Source organism: Cololabis saira, chromosome 22 (assembly GCF_033807715.1).
Source record: "Cololabis saira isolate AMF1-May2022 chromosome 22, fColSai1.1, whole genome shotgun sequence".
Taxonomy (NCBI): Eukaryota; Metazoa; Chordata; class Actinopteri; order Beloniformes; family Belonidae; genus Cololabis; species Cololabis saira.
The window spans coordinates 10,537,270-10,558,770 of NC_084608.1; the positions used below are offsets into that span (position 1 = coordinate 10,537,270).

General features: G+C 42.5%; 1 protein-coding gene across 2 annotated transcripts in view; it reads right to left on the minus strand.

Moving 5' to 3' along the window:
* Nucleotides 1-21,501, minus strand: part of LOC133422904 (guanine nucleotide exchange factor VAV3) — a 105,336-nt gene that overhangs the window by 13,990 nt on the left and 69,845 nt on the right. Inside the window, exons 14-22 of one of the 2 annotated variants that reach the window (XM_061712928.1) lie at nt 18,497-18,606; nt 15,667-15,768; nt 12,890-12,981; nt 10,648-10,670; nt 9,930-9,948; nt 7,973-8,103; nt 3,684-3,749; nt 3,168-3,202; nt 2,507-2,623 (exon numbers count right to left, since the gene is read on the minus strand). In XM_061712928.1, coding sequence (XP_061568912.1) covers nt 2,507-2,623; nt 3,168-3,202; nt 3,684-3,749; nt 7,973-8,103; nt 9,930-9,948; nt 10,648-10,670; nt 12,890-12,981; nt 15,667-15,768; nt 18,497-18,606 — 695 coding nt within the window. Of the gene's footprint in view, nt 1-2,506; nt 2,624-3,167; nt 3,203-3,683; nt 3,750-7,972; nt 8,104-9,914; nt 9,949-10,647; nt 10,671-12,889; nt 12,982-15,666; nt 15,769-18,496; nt 18,607-21,501 lie in introns of both variants that reach the window. The other variant, XM_061712929.1, reaches the window with a different exon arrangement.

The window sequence follows — 21,501 nt, forward strand, 5'->3', positions numbered from 1 at the left end:
TGAGTAACTCTTTTTCAAATACAATTCCTCCAACGATCTATCACGCCTCTCCTTTTCAAAAAGCCTGGAACAACCTTGCATTAATATTCCTCCTTGCTCCGAGCTCAAACGCTGTGGGTAAACATGCAATTAGGGCTTCGTGGCCGACGGAACATGAAGGCCCTGCATGTGGCCTCCTCCGCCAGGGAGAAGTTCAACTTAAATTAAAAGAAAGTCCCATTGCTTTGTGAAATTAAGCGTTCCAGCTCAGAGGCTGAACAGTAAAAGATGACTAGTTTTCACCACACAGCAGCCCTAAGGTTTGAAAGTACGTTTTAATTCTTCACTGCCAACTAAAACGGCTCAACGCTTCTAATTAGAAACCACCGGGACTGTTGTTGTTGTGGGTTTCCGGTCAAACCCTGATGCATGCTGGTCTCATTTGGCCGGGCCGTGGTTACCCACACTCACACGCCTCAGGGGGAGCGTGTCACCCTTCAAGCAGCTATAGAAGGACCCGTCAGGTTACGCAGCGTTGCTGAGTCACACCCAGCTAAAGAAATTAAAACCTGTCACGTAACAAAGAAACAACAAACAATGATCGCCGTCAGCAGCAGACCTTGAGACAAACGTATAATACTACCTTGTACATCACAAAATAAAGCATTATGTAGAAATTGAAAAATAAAAACACAAGATTTTAACATAACCATAGCTTTAGTGGTAATTTCTTTCTTTCTTTCTTTCTTTCTTTCTTTCTTTCTTTCTTTCTTTCTTTCTTTCTTTCTTTCTTTCTTTCTTTCTTTCTTTCTTTCTTTCTTTCTTTCTTTCTTTCTTTCTTTCTTTTTAGGCTCATTTCTTTCTTTCTTTCTTTCTTTCTTTCTTTCTTTCTTTCTTTCTTTCTTTCTTTCTTTCTTTCTTTTTAGGCTCATTTCTTTCTTTCTTTCTTTCTTTCTTTCTTTCTTTCTTTCTTTCTTTCTTTCTTTCTTTCTTTCTTTCTTTCTTTCTTTCTTTCTTTCTTTCTTTCTTTCTTTCTTTTTAGGCTCATTTCTTTCTTTCTTTCTTTCTTTCTTTCTTTTTAGGCTCATTTCTTTCTTTCTTTCTTTCTTTCTTTCTTTCTTTCTTTTTAGGCTCATTTCTTTCTTTCTTTCTTTCTTTCTTTCTTTCTTTCTTTCTTTCTTTCTTTCTTTCTTTCTTTTTAGGCTCATTTCTTTCTTTCTTTCTTTCTTTCTTTCTTTCTTTCTAGGCTCATTTCTTTCTTTCTTTCTTTTTAGGCTCATTTCTTTCTTTCTTTCTTTCTTTCTTTTTAGGCTCATTTCTTTCTTTCTTTCTTTTTAGGCTCATTTCTTTCTTTCTTTCTTTCTTTCTTTCTTTCTTTCTTTCTTTCTTTCTTTCTAGGCTCATTTCTTTCTTTCTTTTTTTATTTTTAGGCTCATTTCTTTCTTTCTTTCTTTCTTTCTTTTTAGGCTCATTTCTTTCTTTCTTTCTTTCTTTCTTTTTAGGCTCATTTCTTTCTTTCTTTCTTTCTTTTTAGGCTCATTTCTTTCTTTCTTTCTTTCTTTCTAGGCTCATTTCTTTCTTTCTTTCTTTTTAGGCTCATTTCTTTCTTTCTTTCTTTCTTTCTTTCTTTCTTTCTTTCTTTCTTTCTTTCTTTCTTTCTTTCTTTTTAGGCTCATTTCTTTCTTTCTTTCTTTCTTTCTTTCTTTCTTTCTTTCTTTCTTTCTTTCTTTCTTTCTTTCTTTCTAGGCTCATTTCTTTCTTTCTTTCTTTTTAGGCTCATTTCTTTCTTTCTTTCTAGACTCATTTCTTTCTTTATTTTTTTATTTTTAGGCTCATTTCTTTCTTTCTTTCTTTCTTTCTTTCTTTCTTTCTTGGCTCATTTCTTTCTTTAATTAGTCATGTGAGACTGTAGTTACTAGACGTAACGCCAGTTACTCAGTTCATGTTGTACCATCTTGTCAGTTGTTTCCTGAGTCTGTATCCAGACTGCTGTAAATGACTTTTATATTTTCCAGATGGTAACGTCGCCTGCAGGAGAACTCTCCATTTAATTAGGCCACAAAGAAAAGGCCTGTTATCATATTTGTCCCTGATAGAACAGCCTTGAGCGGGTGCAAAAGTCTGGATGCTTTAAAAAATACCTTCTTTACATTACTGTATACTGGAGGGTTATTATCTCATTTCCAAACGATAACAGAATGGTTATTCTCCAAAGGTTTGAAATAATTGTCTTCTTATTAAGTTCTTACTTGGATATAAGGTGATTATATACTGTTTTTCTTTCTTATTTTTTCTTGTCTGCATATATATTAATGGTTAATACCAAGTTTGGTCAAACTTAAAGCATATATATGTATTTTAATCTTCTTCTTATTTTCCCTACTGTATTTCTTAATAGCGAAAAATGATGTCATTATACAGGAAATCCACATTTAATAACTGAAGACATGGAAATGTGATGAAGTGGTTAAAGTAAGAGGTGATCAGATGCAGGTGGATTTATTCCCGGCTCGCGGGGCGGACCTACTTGATGCTGATGGCGTACTCCGTGAACTCCTTGCTGCGATGGCGCACCAGGTAGGTGCTGTTGACCCTGTTGAGGAGCTCTGCCTCGGCCTGCAGCCTCTCCATAGGGCCGGCAAACCTGCAGCCAAACAAAAGCAGGAGTAACTCCTTAGGCCAGTGGTTCTCAAATGGGGGGTACGTGAGATTTTAAAATATACATATATTTAAAAAGTAGCATCCATGCAAAAATCCTTTAAAAATAAATATTTCATAAATAATTGAGGAAAATATAAGTCTAAATTCATAAAATAAATGTTATCTTCAGGAGTAGGCTATTACAACTTATTATCCTAAAACCACAGAGTATCCCCCACACCAGGATGGTTCCACCTAACCTGTCAATCACCTGGCTTCACCTGTCAATCACTTGGACCAACGATGGAGTCGTGGTTGAAGCGTAGCAGCAATATTTTTATGTTTAATAAATCAGTTACTGATGGCACAGTGCTCTGTTTTAGGTCTTTTTTTTACAACCAAAAGTGCTTTGCTCTGGTTAGGGGGTACTTGGGTGAAAAAATATTTCACAGGGGGTACATCACTGAATAAAGGTTGAGGACCACTGCCTTAGGCCTTCGGCGCTCACACACAGCCCAGAAAGGGAGGGGTGTTCTGCACAAACGTACCAAAGTTGAGAAGAGTAATCGACAGGCTTCGGGACCTGCAGCAGAGAACAGAAGTGGACATGTGTCTTTGTTATTGACATGAAGTCCTCAGGTAACACAAACACACACATGCACCTACAGCACGATAAAAACAAGGACCTGGCGCCAGCTTCAACACGGTTTTTAAGCTGTGCTCCTCTATAACACATGCTTTTACATTGTACAACCTCAATAAAACTGCCAAACGCTCCTCTTATCTTTACGGCAGCGAGAGATGGTGATAGCAGCTTGTTTTCTGCTGAGAGCCTCATGTTCCTGACCCTTCTGGACAGACTGGATTTCATTTTATCAAATGGAACATGACAATCCAGCGTAGGGATGAGGAAAACAAGCACACACGATTACCCAGCTTCTGCAATATGAAGTCTGTCTTACAAGATCATTCTGTTCGAGTTCAACCTTTATTTCCTGTAACACGGCAAGTTCCTGGTGCAGAATATGAGCCACTACTTCAGACTGAGAGGAGATGCTGCTTACACATGGACACGGCCTCACTGCGTCGCTTGGAAAGAAGCCAACGTCCCTTGTAGACAGGTTCCTGCCCTGAAACCACAGACAGATAATTGCGTTACTGTACATACATCTGGAGCGCGTTTTCCATAATTCAGGAACAATTAGCCCGCTACACAGCAGCACGAGTTTACAGGAGCTGTTAACCGTGGCTCTAATGATTCCTGGCAGAAAGAGAGGAACAGGAAGAGTTCCTCGTTCCCTTTAAAGTGATAACTCTTCAAACTAAGTGCCTTGACACAGAGCCTTTGGAAAGAGAGCTGTGTTTTTTAACGCGGCTTCATTCTGCTGTCTGACTCAGACATCGTGGGTCAGTGCAATTTCTCTTGTTTTTGCTCGATCTCACTGTTGTAAGGAAAACATGTCTCAAAAATTATTTAAAGTTCCTATTCAGAACTGACTTTGCTTGAAAATGCTTAAAAAACCCTGGTAAAATAACTATTTGTGGCATGTACATACCTCGAGGCGGAATACAGAATGAAGTCCCACAGCGCATGGAAATTTAAGCCTTTAATGCTGTTACAGGTCCTACAGTCAATAAATGGTTAAGGCTGCCATGCAAGATTCAAAGCTTTTATTTGTCACTTGCTCAGTGTGCAGTGAAATGCGGGGTGGCATGGTCTTGAGGCGATGCACACACACACACACACACACACACACACACACACACACACACACACACACACACACACACACGCACACGCACGCGCACGCGCACGCACACGCACACGCACACACAAAAGTGCAAGTGTGCTTAAAAAAAAGCGGTGCGGTGGATATTAGTCCCCTACTGTGTGCCTGTGACACAGTGGCTGAATTAAAATAATAATAAGAGTAAGATTTCCACCCGAAGCCTTTTTATGACGCACTTTTATAAACTATGAAAAGGAATGCTGCATTGACACGACATTAAATAATGTAGAGCGCTAACACAACCAATGTAGAACTTACAACTGTGACGAACATTAAAACTAAAAAAAACAACAAAAAACAACACATACACACATTACATTCAATAAAAAAAAATATATATATTGTTACTTATTTTCCTTTTCTTTTCTTTTTTGAATGAATGTGTGTATTTTTGTATTGATCGCCATTATTACTGCTTTGTATGTTCAAAGAGGATTGGGATATTGATGATGATAGATTTTTTTATTATTATATTTTACATAACTTATTTAATTAATTAATTAATTACCCCCTTCTTTTACTTTATTTATTAGTTATTAATTAAATATTATTATCATTTATTTATTTATGTGTATGATCTGATCCTTCTCATACATTGCCCACCCTATATTTATTTATTAAAAAAATAATAATAATAATGTGAATACATACAGTATGCAAATTAGGGAGTATTAGGGCCAAACTAAGACCAATAAAAATGGAAATTACGAGAATAAAGTCATAATATTATGAGAATAAAGTCGTAAAATTACGAGAATAAAGTCATAATGTTGCGAGAATAAAGTCGTAATATTACGAGAATAAAGTGGTAATATTATGAGAATAAAGTGGTAATATTACGAGAATAAAGTGGTAATATTATGAGAATAAAGTCGTAATATTACGAGAATAAAGTCGTAATATTACGAGAATAAAGTCGTAATTTATCAGAACTTTATGAGTGTTTACATATGCGTGCCATTCAAAGAGGTTTTGTTGTTTCTCAGGAAACAATGAGGATGACATAAAGACATAAAGATTTTCCTCAGTGTGGTTCCTTCTTCAAAATAGATGCAGTCGTTTGCACAATCGTCCTTATACTGATAATAATTCGATGCTGATGTGCCAAAAGATTAAGTATTTCCTTATTTATGAAACCGATACCAAAATATAACTTCACAAGATGCTCAATATTCCTCATTTTAACACAGGGAGAAGACTGCTCTTCCTGTTAGAGTTCTCATAAATAACCACTTTATTCTCGCAACATTATGACTTTATTCTCGTAATTTTACGACATTATTCTCTTTTTGTCTTAGTTTGGCCCTAATACTCCGTCGTACAAAAAAGTATCATGTATGTAAGTTTATTTATTGATTTGCTTCCCCGTTCAGACACTTCCAAACCCACCCCACACCAGGGAAAACCAGAGCTCAACCTCGTGACCCGATGCTGCTCCTGTGTGCTCCAGGCAAGCTGGGGGAAAGAAAACCGCGAATAAAAACAGTGGCGGCCTGAGAGATCTGCGACCGGATGATGGAAACCGAACCGAGCAAAGCCATTTCATTCCCTTTTACATTCGCGGGCAAGATTAGGATTTTTTCTCCTCCCTTTTTCAGCGGAATAATGTCGGCGATGGTCCGTAGGGACTTGTTTATGTGTTGCACACATGTACTACTTTCCAGTCTGGAGTGTGTTACTTATTTACTGTAGCAGCAGCGGAGCAGGAGGAACCATTAGCTCCTATATGAGCTGCTATCTCACCGTAAAGGCAGATTTCAGAACCCCTTCCTGTCAGATTTAGAGGTTTTGGAGTGCTCTAGGAGTAAATTATACATTGAAGTATTTCCTTATTCTTTTTTTTTCCCCGGGACATTTCAGACACCGGCTTGCTCTTTAAAGGTACAGGACTGGGTGAAGCTGTTCTGCTGCTGTGGTCATCTCCCTCCCCCGAGCAGCAGAGCTCAGGTCACCTCATCCGTCTCTTTGTAAAGGCCCTGCGTCTGCGGCATCTTCGCTGATAATGATTACATCTGCTAGCATTGACAGAGTAAACAGATGGTTGCTATTGAATGAAATGAAACTACAGAGATCGATTCTATTCGTCACACACCCCTTGAACAGAAATGATTATGGACTGTTGGCAGCAGAGGCGATGGATATTGAATGGCTGCTAACTGCGGGGCTGTGGCTCCCTCCAGCAGAGCTTTCACACCCACTTAATTGAATTCTCTCTGCATTTTTATCTGTTTTTTTATTAAGTGTACTGGTAATTCTTGGCTTCTTCTTCATTGCATATCTGATTATTTTATAGTCATAGTCTAAATTTCAATCTTAGAAGCTGTATAATCATCATAACTTTGAGTCTCTTACAGTTCAAATCACCTATTATGTCACCTAACACTAGTGTCCAAACAAAAATGCCTTTAAACAACAATATTCAGTCCCAGAAGTTGGAATTTAAAGGGGACCTATTATGAAAAACATGTTTTCTCTTGCCTTTACATATATAAAGTGGTCTCCCCTCAGCCTGCCAACTCAGAGAAGGAGGAAAGCAACCAGATTCTGCAGTGTCTGTACAGCCGCCCGGATGAGCCGTCCAGTCTGATGTGGATTTACGAGCCGTTCAGATTCTGCTCCCGTCGTTACGGAACGACGGGCTCGATTTACATCAGTTGGCCTCCGATGCGTGAAACTGGGGCGCAGCTTGTGAACAGGCAAGGCAGGCAACTGCTTGGGGCCCCGAGTTGTTGGGGGGCCCATGAGGCCCAAAAAAAAAAAAAATGTTTTTTTTTTTAAATTACTTTTATTACAAAAGTGTTTCCTATCAGGGGTTTTGAGGACTAAAAAAGTATTGAAGGCTGTTTTTACTGTACAGATCTCAAAATGTGGTAACCGCAAAGACCACATCCTCCTCCTTAAACAAACATAAGGCAATTATCAATGACATCTCAGTAGCCAGTAAGAAACCTCCCTTAAGGGCCCCATGTTGTCATTCCCATGATCACGGCCATCCACCTGTACGCAGTGTCAAAAAAAAAAAAAAAAAACTACACACAGTGTCGTGTGTGTAAATTAGCAGTGTGTAAATAAATATAAATTTCATAAATTTTTCGTTGGTGTCAGTTTATTATAACATAACGGCGATGAACGCTGGTTTGAGGGGCCCCCTAGAAATTTTTTTCCTAGGGCCCCAACAGACCCTAGAATCGCCTCTGGTGTGAAATCACGCCCACAACTAACTCCGCCGGCCGGAGCTTCCACCATTATTTCGTAGCGGTGTATCGCGTCATTCAGGCAGCCAATCAGCACAGAGCCTCATTATCATAGCCCCGCCCACTCAGAATCCCTCATAGATAATGAGGTTAGAGACTGGGAAGATAAAGACATGGCTCAGAGGCTGAATTTCTAATTTATTTAGCAAAAACAATCAAAAGCTTGTTTTTAAGACATTCAAGGCCTGTTTAAAATAGGTATTAGATGCCAGAATAGGTCCCCTTTAAATACAGCACATTGGCTTGTTACATCTTGGAAAAATAAGCAACTAAAAGGTGAGTGTGAGTTAAAAGAAGGCGGTGTCTGACCTGCCACCAAGGGCTGTGCAGGTCTGCGCAGATTAACTCGATGGTGTCCCCCGTCTGGATGTTGAGCGGCGGCCCAGAGGTGGGACTGGGAACCCCGAAGTAGTTCCTGATCACCAGCATCTTGGGCAGGCCTGTGGGATGGATGGCGTTAGTGCCGGTGTACTGTCTGCAAGAGAGCGCCGTATGAATCAGGACGGAGCGGCTCAGTTAGCGGCGGCTAAAGCGCGTCCACACGGCAGATGTGTGGTGAAGTGAATTGTTTGTTTTTTTTTGTCTTCACACAGCTGTCGATACAGATTTGAATGTTTAAGCAGGGGGAGTTTCAGAACTGTGAAAGAATCTGTAAACTCATCTCCAAGTGTGAGTATTCTGGTGTGGTCTGAGAGGGTGGGGGGGGTCTTCTTTTACTGGTCAAAAATCTATTCTCGACTCCTGCTGGCAGGTACGAACCGAGGTTCAGTCAAAATCGTAAATATTTTGTGCTTTAGTGAGATTTGGTTGAAAGTTGGTCCTGTTTTACGTCAAAACAAAATTAGAATTCAATTTTTCAGTTTCCTGCTGTGAGACGGGCCGTCAAATTTATTTCTAAAACCTGCTAATCAAGCTCAGTTTGCATGCTGGAACGGTGTCAGTCGACCATATTTGATTTTAAACAACACACAAATCCTAAACTCCAAACCTCGTGTGCAGGAGAAAACAAGCCGAGGACTCTTCTGAGTGTGAAGCGTGGGGAGGGAGATGTGCATATCCGGAATAAGAGAGGAAGAAAATGAAAAAAAACCCTAGTGACAGCATGAAGAAAGAGGTAAAGCTAAGAGCAAATAATAAAGAAGTCAACAACAGCGTAGTGAAAGCTAATACATCTATATCTGCTTTGCTCCTCTTTGAGGATCTGTTCCAGCGCCGGGGCGCCGTGGCTGGCAGCCTGACATGTGCCATCTCGCCTGAATGCGAGCTCTAAAGACACAGGGCCGTGGAGAATTGAGTCTCGGGGGCATGAATTGCATTCTTTATCCACACAAGGACAAGCCGCGTGTTAGTGCACCTTTGAAAATACACAAAGAGAGGAGCGTTGAAATATTATAAAACGCCAAGGGCCGGGGCAATCAAACGCCTATTGATTTTAATGCGTCTTCAGTCAGAAATCATTTTCTGCAGCATAATGGATGGAGAGGTGGAAAAATGAGTGTTGAAGCCAGGCGTATAAGCGATTAGAGGCCCCTCAGTATTGCATAGGCACTTCCACATACACAGGGATGCTGCGTGTTAGTCGTTTGTTATTGCAGAAAGCTCCTTCAACTCCAGGAGCAACATTACTGTAACTGCCCCGCATCCTTTCTGCACCCGTGTCTGGTTGCGTGACCTTTGCAGTCAACGCCTCGGCTGGAAAAGCAGTAAACAAGTAGCAGGTGGATCTTCCTTTCCTGACCAGAAACTGCACAACGCCACGCCAGCAGCGGTACATGCGAACCCTGCCAAACAACTTGTTTCGTAACAAATGTTTCAGTTATTATATAACTGGGAAAAAAGTCTATAATTAATGACTTTTGTGATTAAATCATTTTTCAGTAAAAAGGGAGCGAAGGAAATATGAAGATTTATGACTTTTTCTTAATTAAACACTCCTATAATTAGATTGCATTTCTGACCCTGTAGCTGTCTCTGAATATAGAAATAAACAAATAATCTGCTTTTTTTATGTAAAAAAATGGTTTTATCTGTTTTATACAAATGATGGTGTCATTAATCAACGAGTGGAGTGTTATAGTCTGGAGATAAAGGTTGTAAGTGTCTGGCTTTCGTGCCAAAATCAGGTAATTCGTCTTGTGCAACAGGCAGCCGTCTGTGCATGTAAACATCAGCCGTGATAAGAGAGAGATAGTGTAGAACGAGGAAAGGGAGAGATGTGTGCAGAGCGAGGGAGAGAGGGGGGGGGCGTTACATTTTGAATTCTCACCTGGATCCCGATTTTTGCCCTGCAAAGACACAAAAACAACTCCACTCAGCACCAGGCATGCAGACTCTTTGTTTCCCTAGATTCTTGAAACCATTTTTTTTGCTAATGAGCTTTATCTAATTTTTCTGCTGCATGGCATAAACACAACACACAATTTGGCATCCATTGCTCCAGCTAAAATCAATGATTATATAGTTTCTATACAGAGCACATGTAATACTTCAGACTGGACAGCTCTCACCCACACATCGTGTGCATGCACGCTTGCAAAGAGCAGAACAGAGACTGATGCAGAAATAACAACACGGCTTGGATAGGTGCCGCTGCAGGTTTGGAGGTTTTATATAGCACTTAAAGGAAAAAAGCAATCGCTTCTCATTAGTTTCTGTGCATGACCTGATACCAGAGAAGAAAAGGCTTTCCTTTTTCTTCTGCAGCTTAGGCTTACCGGTACTTGAAAACATTGCAAAGGGGACGCGGTAGTTTCAGAAGTAGCACAGAGAACTCTGGGTAAATCTGCGTAAACATTGTCGTTTCTGCCATCAGATATCGCCTCGGTAACTAAAGTCAATTGGAGTCTCCTTGACAAATAGCTGCAGAGGAGAGCAGCCTTCAAAGTGCAGCAACGCTTTGGAGAGCAGCAGGCGCAGAGAGACAGCACACACACACACACACACACACACACACACACAGCCAGACGTGCTCGGCGGCAGCTCACCTGAGTTCTGACGGAGCCGGAATCTGAAAGAAGTTTGAGAACAGGCATGGTGAATGACGGGTTCGCGGGTGCACGCAAACACCGGCGTGCACTCATCGCTACAAGGCAGCACTCTCTCATTAGTGTGAAGGCGGAGGCCCGTGTCTGACTGCGGCTCGCTTTGTTTTGCTGCGCTGCCACTACCTGACAGCCCAGATAGAGGAGGCGAGGTGGAGGGAGGGAGGGGGTGTTGGGTGGGGCGGGAGGGGGGCAGACCTGCCGTTTTTTGCTCCAGCGCTTTCTTTCATTGGCTCCCCTGGGGACGGATTACGCCCCTCTGGGCGCACAAACCCTGCACACCTAAGCGCACGCAAACACGCCCCATGCACGAGTGAGCGATCGCAGAGACGCACCAACGCACTCCTCCCTGCCCGAGCTGAACCTTGACCTGTAGGAGGCTTGATAAGGAGTAAACAGGTGCTGTGGTTGTGTGTTTGCCGATGAGGGCAAGCCCCCGCCGTGCACGCGCTCCTGCATGATGCAATCAATTAAAAACATTAAAATCGCAATGATTGCTGCAGGCAAGTAGATTGAATCACTTTGACGGGAAGATCTGGACTTGTTTCAGGGCCACACCTCTCCTGGGTGATGAGGAGGTGAACTCAGACTAACACCCGGCTCTCGCTGCTCTGGGCTCTGGAGCTGCACCCGGGTGGGGCCGGCGGTGCGTTATTGCCTCTGCGACCTCATAACTCTGAGGCAGATGCCAGGCCCAACAAGAGCTGGCACCCCGCCGTGCGGGGGGGAAACAAACACACACCGGTACAACAACCGCCTGCAGGGGAAGCAGCTCCACTGGAGAACGGAGCTTGCAAAGTTTTAGCGCTCCGAGAACACGGACGCCTTTAAATGATGAGAAGATTACTCATCCCTTTCACTCTCATTTCCTCCTGCGTTAATGACTCCCCCTTTTAAACCCTTTTTTTAAAAAAAAAATGTTATTTATCCTATTTATTTATTTAGCTTTATTTATTTTTTTGGCTGCTGTCTCTCTCCTAAAATAACCATCATTCTAGAAAACCATCAAACCATCAAACCAAAAAATTCAGTCTCTCGATGTGCAAAACTGATAGAGACAAACCCCAAGTGACTTACAACTGTAATCGCAGCAAAAGGTGGCGCTACAAAGTATTAACTTAAGGGGGCTGAATAATTTTGCACGCCCACTTTTTCAGTTTTTTATTTGTTAAAAAAGTTTGAAATATCCAATGCATTTCGTTCCACTTCATGATTGTGTCCCACTTGGTGTTGATTCTTCCCAAAAAATTGCAGTTTTATATCTTTATGTTTGAAGCCTGAAATGTGGCAAAAGGTCACAAAGTTCAAGGGGGCCAAATACTTTGGCAAAGCACTGTATAAGAAGAAATCTGAGCAAAAACATTGATTTTCGTTGTCTATTTGTTCTGTTTGTTTTCTAGTGTCCCCTCTTGTCCTGTACCTGTATGCATTTTTATATTGCGTATTTGTATTGTTACCTGTTTTGCATTAAATAATTACATTTAAAAAAGAAAAGTGATGAAAAGATTCCTACAACCACAAAGTGTAAATAGATGGTTTTCTCCCCCCCTCCCACTTCCACATTCAGAGGATGTGCTGAGCTACTGAAGGCCTTTTCTTTTAGTTATTCAGTGTTGTCTGACGTCCTCCCTCCATTTCTCTCGGCTGTCAGTGAACCTGCTCAGGGAGCTGAGTGACAGACACACAACAGGGGCGTAATGAAAAAGTCTGGAGTTTCTTCCACTCCTCACTAAAACTGTTATTAGGCTTTAGGGGACGTGTGCGGCGACAGACGCCGACTCTGCCTTTAAGGTGCTGGGAAGTGTCAAACCCGCCCGGGGGGGGAAGCGGTGACGCTCCAGGACGCATATCTGTAACCCTCATCGGATGCTTGCGTGACCTTAGTTTAGAGAAATAAGGACATGAATAAAGCTTTTCTAGGCAGAGCAATTCCCGAAAAGCCACTTCCTTTTCATTTTATAGCTTCACCGTGTAGTTAAACTACACTATGACAAATCTTCCTCGTTTGTCTCAAGGCATTTCTGCACGAGGCTTTACGCGTTCCACCTGTCATCACCGCCATCTGCTATAAAACTGCTCTTCTACTGAGGACTTCTAGCTGCAGGCTTGGATTTAAGGTCTCTCCAGGATCTCCTTCAGTGTGTAGTGTTGTTGCAGACGGCATGAGAAGCAGCAGTAAACTTACCTGTTTTCCCGCAGCAGCCAAAGCGACCCAGGCATTCTTTATGGGCACCTAAGCCGCACTTGGAGCACAGGTAGCCCTGGTTAAAGACGCCCCTGCAGACACAGGAACAACAGAGTCCTCACAACGCCGGCTACACACGATGCATACAGTCGTAATTACACAGGAAGCACAGGAGGAGAGAAGTTTATCATGCTTATGTGGAAGAAGAAAGCTGAGATGAATCCTCCGACTCAGGAGGACCGACGGCTTTTAAACCGGCCTGCGGTCTTAATTCATCCAGTTTAAAGGCGCTGCTTGTGTTTGCGGCGGGGGCAGGATCGTCATGAAGCGGGACATTTATGGCTGCAGCGGAGGCTTGCTCTGGTGGCTGCAGGGATCCCCGGCACGGGGTTGACAGGCTGCCTCCAAACTTTGGAGAACTACTGAACTCCTTCATGAAACGGTGAGAAAATGATGTGTGCTAACTGAAACGTCTCCATGTTTACCACCCACAGCCAAAATACAAGAATAAATTGTCGTCGAACGAACTTTAATAACCTGAGGAAAACGAGATGAGACGCAACGAAAATGCTGGTCATGTGACGATAACGATAATGAAATATATATTGCAATATCGTAGACGAATAAAAACGAGACTAAAATGTAGATTACAAAATAAAAACTAATAAAAATAAAAAACTAAAATGTGTCTTCATTTTTGTTGACCAAAACGAGACAAAATGTTCTACCAAAGATGCTTAACATCCATGTTTCCAGTAGTTTCTCTGGTTTAGTTCTGCTGGGTGACGTTAGTCCTCAATCCCAGTCGCTGCAGCGGGGAATCAGATCCAGAAGATGCAGCTGCAGAGTTAGAGGCTGATGCCGTTAACGCAGAGCTCTAGGTTCACTTCCATTAAAAACAAAGTTACATAGAGAAACGCGGGGATCTTCTCTGGGGCTGGAGAAGAAGAAGATCCATCTTTGGATACACTTTCCTACATAGACGTGGAAAAGAAAACCCAATGTGTCGTCGGAAAAGAAAAATAAATAAATATGTTGTAAACTCAATTTAGAGCATCTTCTGTATCTGGAATGAATGTATTCTTGAGTTTATAAGGTAACAATAATACAATAATAATAACCTTGTTTGAATTGTAAAATGGGTTTGGCTAAATACAATCTTTGACTAAAACGAGACTAAAATGTTATCAGTTTTCGTCGACTAAAACTAGCCTAAAATGGTTCTGGACAATTCTGACTAAAATAAGACTAAATTGCTCAGACTTTTAGTTGACTGAAACTTGACACGACTTAAAGGACAATGAACGTGCCAAAAATAACACTAACTAAAGTAGAAACACCTGCTAGACGAGTAAAGAGGAAGGAATGATAAAAACAGTAGCGCACACTAACGCCCACGCGGGAGGAGTGAGGCTGATAAGAAGGTACAGACCAGTGCCAACGTAGAGCATCATCACATATCAGAACCACATGACCCTCCAATCAGTCGACTCTTCAATGTCCTGAAATGTGTGATTAAAGAAAACTGTTGCTATAATGAAAGAAACCAGCAACAGAATATCGAGGAGTCACCGTGGGACTTCGGCCGGGGTTTCATAATTGTTCCCCGCCTTTAATCCTCCCTGTCTTCACAGAGCAACGGTCTCGTCCCCCCGTCCCCACTCTTTCCTTGAGAAAGTGCTGAAGTGTGACAGACATTTCTCCTCTCCGTCTCGGGGAGGTGAAGTCACTCACTCGCTTCTCCGCCGTGAGAAATATCATGAGACGCCGTCCTTCGGGTGCCGATAGCATTCAGCAAATTCAAAAGGAACTTTGTGTGACTAAAGCGTGCGTGCGGATGAGTGGGGGGGGGGGGCGGTCAAAGGTACAGTGACGAATGGCTTGTTCTGGCACAGTGGAGAGCTGGGGACTTTCAGAGAAGTCCTGACAGCCGTGTGAAGCGAGACGGCCCGGGCTGGGTCCTCCTCTGAATGTTTAACCTCTTCCTTGAAGAGCTCTGCCCTGCTGCTGCCTCTGCCTCTGCCTCTGCTGTGCATGTGCTGCATGTGCTGCATGTGCTGCATGTGCTGCATGCGCTGCGTGTGCTGCATGTGCTGCATGTGCTGCGTGTGCTGCATGTGCTGCATGTGCTGCATGCGCTGCATGCGCTGTATGTGCTGCATGCGCTGCATGTGCTGCATGTGCCGTATGTGCTGCATCTGCTGCATGTGCTGCATGCGCTGCATCTGCTGCATGTGCTGCATGCGCTGCATCTGCTGCATGTGCTGCATGTGCTGCATGTGCTGTGTGTGTTGCATCTGCTGCATGTGCTGTGTGTGTTGCATGTGCTGCATGTGCTGCGTGTGCTGCATGTGCTGCGTGTGCTGCATGTGCTGCGTGTGTTGCATGTGCTGCCTCTGCTGTGCATGCGCTGCATGTGCTGCATGTGCTGTGTGTGTTGCATCTGCTGCATGTGCTGCATGTGCTGCATGTGCTGTGTGTGTTGCATGTGCTGCATGTGCTGCATGTGCTGCGTGTGTTGCATGTGCTGCCTCTGCTGTGCATGCGCTGCATGTGCTGCATGCGCTGCATGTGATGCATGTGCTGCATGTGCTGCATGTGTTGCATCTGCTGCATGTGCTGCATGTGCTGCGTGTGATGCGTGTGCTGCATGTGCTGCATGTGCTGCATCTGCTGCATCTGCTCCATCTGCTGCGTGTGCTGCGTGTGCTGCGTGTGCTACATGTGCTGCATGTGCTGCATGTGTTTGTGTGTGTGAGCGGGAATCGTAGTCCTACCTCAGCAGCATGTGGCAGGAGTTGCAGGAGGTGATTCTTTCGAAGGTGTGCATTCGAAACTCGTGGAAGTTGTCGGTTGCATTCTCGGGGCGAATATTTGATCTGAAAAAGAGGCGTGGAAGATTAGCTCCTGGAGTGATCTCAGATGAAACCTTAGAGAAGTAGACCGTGGAAGACCCAAGCTTTTTTTCCTGGGAGCTGCAGCAGCTTTGGCTCCGTTTCTGCCCCACAAGTTACTTCTTCACTAAATCAGCGCAGGAGAATAACTTTGTGCTTGTTACTTCAGTTTGTTTCAGTTTTCGAGAACTCAGGACATCAATTTTATAGCAAAACCCTTTTTTATTTATAATTGCAGGAGACAAACTCCTCCACGGCCGCAGAAAAGTTTTGCCGATTCGGTTCTTTGAAGTGGGAAGAAAAGAATCGCGAGTAGACAGGAAGGTCTGCTCTCAGTGAGCACAAGAGGGGGGTTTTGCCCCCCTTGGGACATGGCTATGTGTGTGTGTATGTGTGTGTGTGTGTATGTGTGTATGTGTGTGTGTGTGTGTGGAAAAAGGCAAGAGGGAAACAAAACTAGAAGGAAAGAATTAAATTGCCCAGGTTGCCTCTAAATCCACATTCGAGAGTCCCTTTTAATAGATTTCCGTGTTAAAGTAAAAGCCCGATGTCACTGCTGCCACATGCTTTTCACTTAATAAGCACTGCTGTTGCCCTGGAAACCAAAATAATTAGTCAAACTAAAGGGCTTAGGGGAAAGTAGGGCCCTCGAGGATGTGATGGATAAAGTTTTCAAAGGAGCTGGTTTGATAAAAAGCTTTCAATTACATTCTCTTGTTTTATGTCTTTGGTGTGTGGCTTGTTTTGGACTAGAAATAGCAAAGCCGTCAAAAGTATCCACTCAGAAAGCTAAATAATCAGGCTGAGCGCATGTCCGCTCGGTGGATGCTCCCTCTCATGAGACTCAAACAGTTAGTGGTTTGGAAATAAAGGTGGCGACCAGGAGAGCTTCTTTACCGAGATCAGCTTTTGAGGATCGGCGCGGGAGCAGATGATGTCTGGCAACACCTCTCTATCCTCGCAGCACCAGGAAGTAATCAGATTGCTGCTTCCTCAGGCTGACATCAACACCTCCATTCCATTTATGGCTCAGCGATTGTCTGATCATTTGAAACTGTTATTTCACAGATTTATTTGTATTTCTGTTCTTGTTCCTCTCTGTTTTTGACTATATTTAAAAACGCATTTGTGCATGTTTGAGAGGCGACCAGCTCTTAGCAAACATAGAGTCTAATACAGACCAGTTGTAATCATCACATGTTCTGGTGTTCAGGCTCACAGCTCCTATAAAACTGTTTTTATTCTCCGACAGGGTCGTCTGCAGGGCGTCTTTGAGCCGTTTGCAGACGTGTTGCACTGCACCACTGATAAAGTATCTCACTTTCTTCAACTAAACAACGTTAAAAACATGTGAAATGCCAGATTTTCATCTCACAGGCCTGAGAGGAAACTGTTGGTCACTAATCACCAGTCAGTCAGCCATCAGTCATCAGTTCTGGCTGGTTCGCTCTCTTGCTGGCAGGTCGTCACTCTGAGGTTTCTGACTTTATATCATACAATGTTGTCATGACAACCTTTATTCATAATGCATTGTAAAAGGCTGGGACACTAGTAGCTGAGCATCATGTCTCTGTCTGGGTTTGAAAATACTCCCCAGGAGATAAGGAGAGGAGAAGATGAAGCCCCCAAGTCTTACCTGTCCTCACTAGTTAACCTCCACTACAGTCTGTCCAGGACAGATTTTAAAGTCCTGCTGTTGGTTTATAAACCTCTGAGTGGTCTAGACCCAAAATAAATCTGATATCCTGGTCCATCGTGAACCCACCAGAGCCCTCGGGTCGCCAGGGTAACGCCTACTTTTTGTACCCAAACACGGCGAGGTGGCGTTCAGCTTCAAATCTCCTCAAATGTTATTTTTTTATATTTTTTATGTTATTTTTATTTTTTATATATTTTTTTTTTTATTTCTTTTTTTTTATTATATTTTATTTTTATTATTATTATTATTATTTATTTATTTTGGTTTAATTAATGTTATGAAAAGTAAAAAAAAAAAAAAAAGGGGGGAGAGATATTGATAATTATATTGTTATTGTAAATATTATTTCTTTTTTTTTGCTATGCCCTCAATAAACATATCTATACAAAAAAAAATCTCCTCAAATGTGGAACAAGTCTCCCAGAATGCATCAGGCTTGAAAGCCTTTATATTTCCTGCTGCATATGAGCAATCTCCCACAATGCACTGCAACTTTTATTTCTTCCATTTCATCTGTTCTTTTCTTTTTTAACATATCTCTCTTTAATTTTTTTTTTTAATTCTGCTTTTAAACTCTTTTACTTTTGAATGCACCTCTTTTTTCATGTGAAGCCCTTTGAATTGTCTTTTTTATGAAACGTGCTAAAAGGTGTAACTGCTGACCTTTGGACATTTTACTTCAGCTGGATACTTTGGATTATTCCCCCTTTAAACTGATATGCAGAGAGAAGATAAATCACATTTAGAACAAGATCAATGGAGCGTGCAGCCTGTCGTGACGCCACCGCACCACTTGTGGAACCAGTTTGTAAAAGTTTGGATCCAGTTCAGCGCTGGAACGGGTTCATGTAGTCTGACAACATGCAGGCTACGCTTCAGCTAAATTTCACTTGTCTGCGTGCATCTCTGTATCTGTTCATCTTCGTGTCGTCCAACCCTAAATCACGACACCGCGACTCAGCTGGAATGACAAAACACACGCCACTCGCACACGTGGAGCAAACACACACTTACATGGCCATGCCAAACTGATCCAGCCACTTCTTTTTCAGCTCTTTGGTCTTGAACAGGAACTCAAAGCCGCTCTGGCCCTGGTTGTGAGTGAGGTAGAATCCGTAGGACCACTATGACAAAAAAAGAAATAAACACAATTAAAAAATGAGAAATAACATTTGAGACCTCGAACAGAAGCAGAGGCGTGTAAATCCATTGATGGGCTTGAGTGAAAGACAAACAGAACAGGAGGGAGTTCGAGCTGAATGAGACAGATGGAGACAAAGAGATGCAAAATAAAAGAGGGAAGCCTTCGGGAGGGCAAACACAAAGGCTAAGGGACGGGAGGCTGGACCAAATGACAGAAAGACACAGAGGAAGAGAGAATAGGAAGCGTTGGGTACCATGCTGCACCACTGCTGGACACCAGGCAGCATGAGTAGACCCAGATAGCGAGTGCAACTGTAATCGGCTACAAAATATCCATTTCAAAGGCTGAATATCAGTCCATTAGCCCCGGTGTCGGCACGGGCATCTGTTTTTATTTTTGCACAGAATTAGAAAACAGATGCTTGTTTTTTATGGCAGCTAGACGCGGTTTTGAACTTGTAGCAGCTCCACAGAGGGCGTCACTTCCACTGAAGCGCTCCTCGTGGTCGTATCCGTTATCTGTTCCAAACACTACTCTCTTACTGGTACAACCTCCCTGCTTTCAAGACTCTGAGGCTCTTTCAACCCGCAGTGACGTGGATTTATAGCCCGCTTTCTCTTTTCCTGCTTAATTGTCGTTTCGTCCAAGCAGCCGCTGTCACCGCCGTCATCTCCAACACAAATTTGTCATCAAAACAACTGCATTATGTCCTCCGTGAAAGCGGCGAACGTTGGCTTGCAGCCTTCATAAATCACATCCGAGCGCGGCCACGTGGGTCTAAGTCCACCGATATAATCTCTTTACATCATCATTATTACCCAAATCAATGTATCCTGGCACGCCGAAGAAATCATTCCTCATTAAGATTGGCAATATTTTTCCCCCACTTGGCGCTTAGTATTCACTGTGTGTATGTGTGCAGGCAGGCCCAGAGTGAGCTTTAATGATAGCACCATCTGGGACGAGGCTGCCGGCTCCAGCCCCACTGATTCAGCGCCATGCTGGAAAAAGAAGAGGAGACTGAAAAAACATGTGCAGGAACAAGCATGTATCCGATTATTTCTGTTAATTATCTCCATGTTTGTGTTGTGAACCAGACACATTTTGCTGCATGTGTCTCGGTCGGTTTTAGCTGAACTTTGGGGAATTCGGAGCGCCCGAAGGCGGCGGCTAAGGGGGTGGAGAGGTTATGCTGAGTGCCCATAAAACACCATCAAGAAGCGAGTTAACTTCCCTTTCATTCAGTTTTATGAACCTGCGTTCATCTGATAGATCGTTATGGCGGCTCATTATGCGGAGATAGCGCCGTTAATTGGTGCGTCAGGAGTCCGACGTGGTTTTCTGGCTTTTGCTGACTCGGCCATAACGAGGCAGGAACGGGCTCGACAGCGCAGGACTGGGCTTTATGATGAGGTGCTTTGTTTTACACAACGTTAACAAGGAGATGCTATTATTGTTCCGTCGTTTATAACCGGGTGAAACCCAGGATGGACTCGGTTTGTTGCTCCAGCCTGCTGAGACATGTGATCCAGCCGGGGCATCTAGACCTCTCGCAGTCGATGTGAGATTCTACTAAATTACATCCTAAAGACTGACATTAACTATTGAAAATAGACATAAAAGAAGGATGTTTTTACTGGTATATTTGCTTTCACATTTGCAAAACTGAATCACCGGGACTTCAGTCAACTGAGTCCCAACTACAGGAGGAAAAGCAAAAAAAAGAGAGATGTAAATCGCACCGTTGTTTCTATGGGCTCAAATTAATGCCATTAATTTTGTATCTGTAAATAAACTTTGTACTTGTAGAAATATTTTGTGTGTGTGCAAAAAATATTTGTACTTGCAAAAAATATTTGTACTTCCAAAAAATATTTGTACTTGCAAAACATATTTGTACTTCTAGATACAAAGCTACAAACTTTTTACAAAGCTACAAAGTTTTTTTACAAAGCTACAAACTTTTTTTACAAAGCTACAAACTTTTTTTACAAAAGCTACAAACTTTTTTTCAAAAGCTACAAACTTTTTTTACAACTAGGAGTTTTGGCACTGTTTTGACGTGCCAAAACTAAGAGCCAATCAGCAATCTTTGGCACGGGTTTCAAAGCATTTCTCGATAGCCAATCAGCAAATTGCATCGCCTCCTGACGTCGCCGCCATATTGGATGTGGCAAGACTGGGCTGCAAACTAATACAAGTAAATGGGCTTGTGCAGATTGGCTATCCAGAAACCCTTTGAAACCCGTGCCAAAGATTGCTGATTGGCTCTTAGTTTTGGCACGTCAAAACAGTGCCATAACTCGTAGTTGTAAAAAAAGTTTTTAGCTTTTGAAAAAAAGTTTGTAGCTTTTGTAAAAAAAGTTTGTAGCTTTGTAAAAAGTTTGTAGCTTTGTATCTAGAAGTACAAATATGTTTTGCAAGTACAAATATTTTTTGCAAGTACAAATATTTTTTTCATACGCACAAAATATTTTTACAAGTACAAATATTTTTTGCAAGTACAAATATTTTTTGCACACGCACAAAATATTTCTACAAGTACAAAGTTTATTTACAGATACAAAATACTTATGGCATTAATTTGAGCCCATATGTACGGAGCCCTGGAGGTGACATGGAAATTATTATTTTTATCTCGTGCGCACGACTTTTTATCTCGTGCGCACCACTTTTTATGTCGTGCGCACCACTTTTTATGTCGTGCGCACGACTTACTGAAAAGTGGTGCGCACGAGATAAAAAGTCGTGCGCACGACTTTTTATCTCGTGCGCACCACTTTTTAGTCAGTGAGAACAGAACACTGGATTGAATAGGAAGGAAGGCCAAAAGGAAACCCCCAAAAGTGACATATCCGCTCACTTCAACATATAC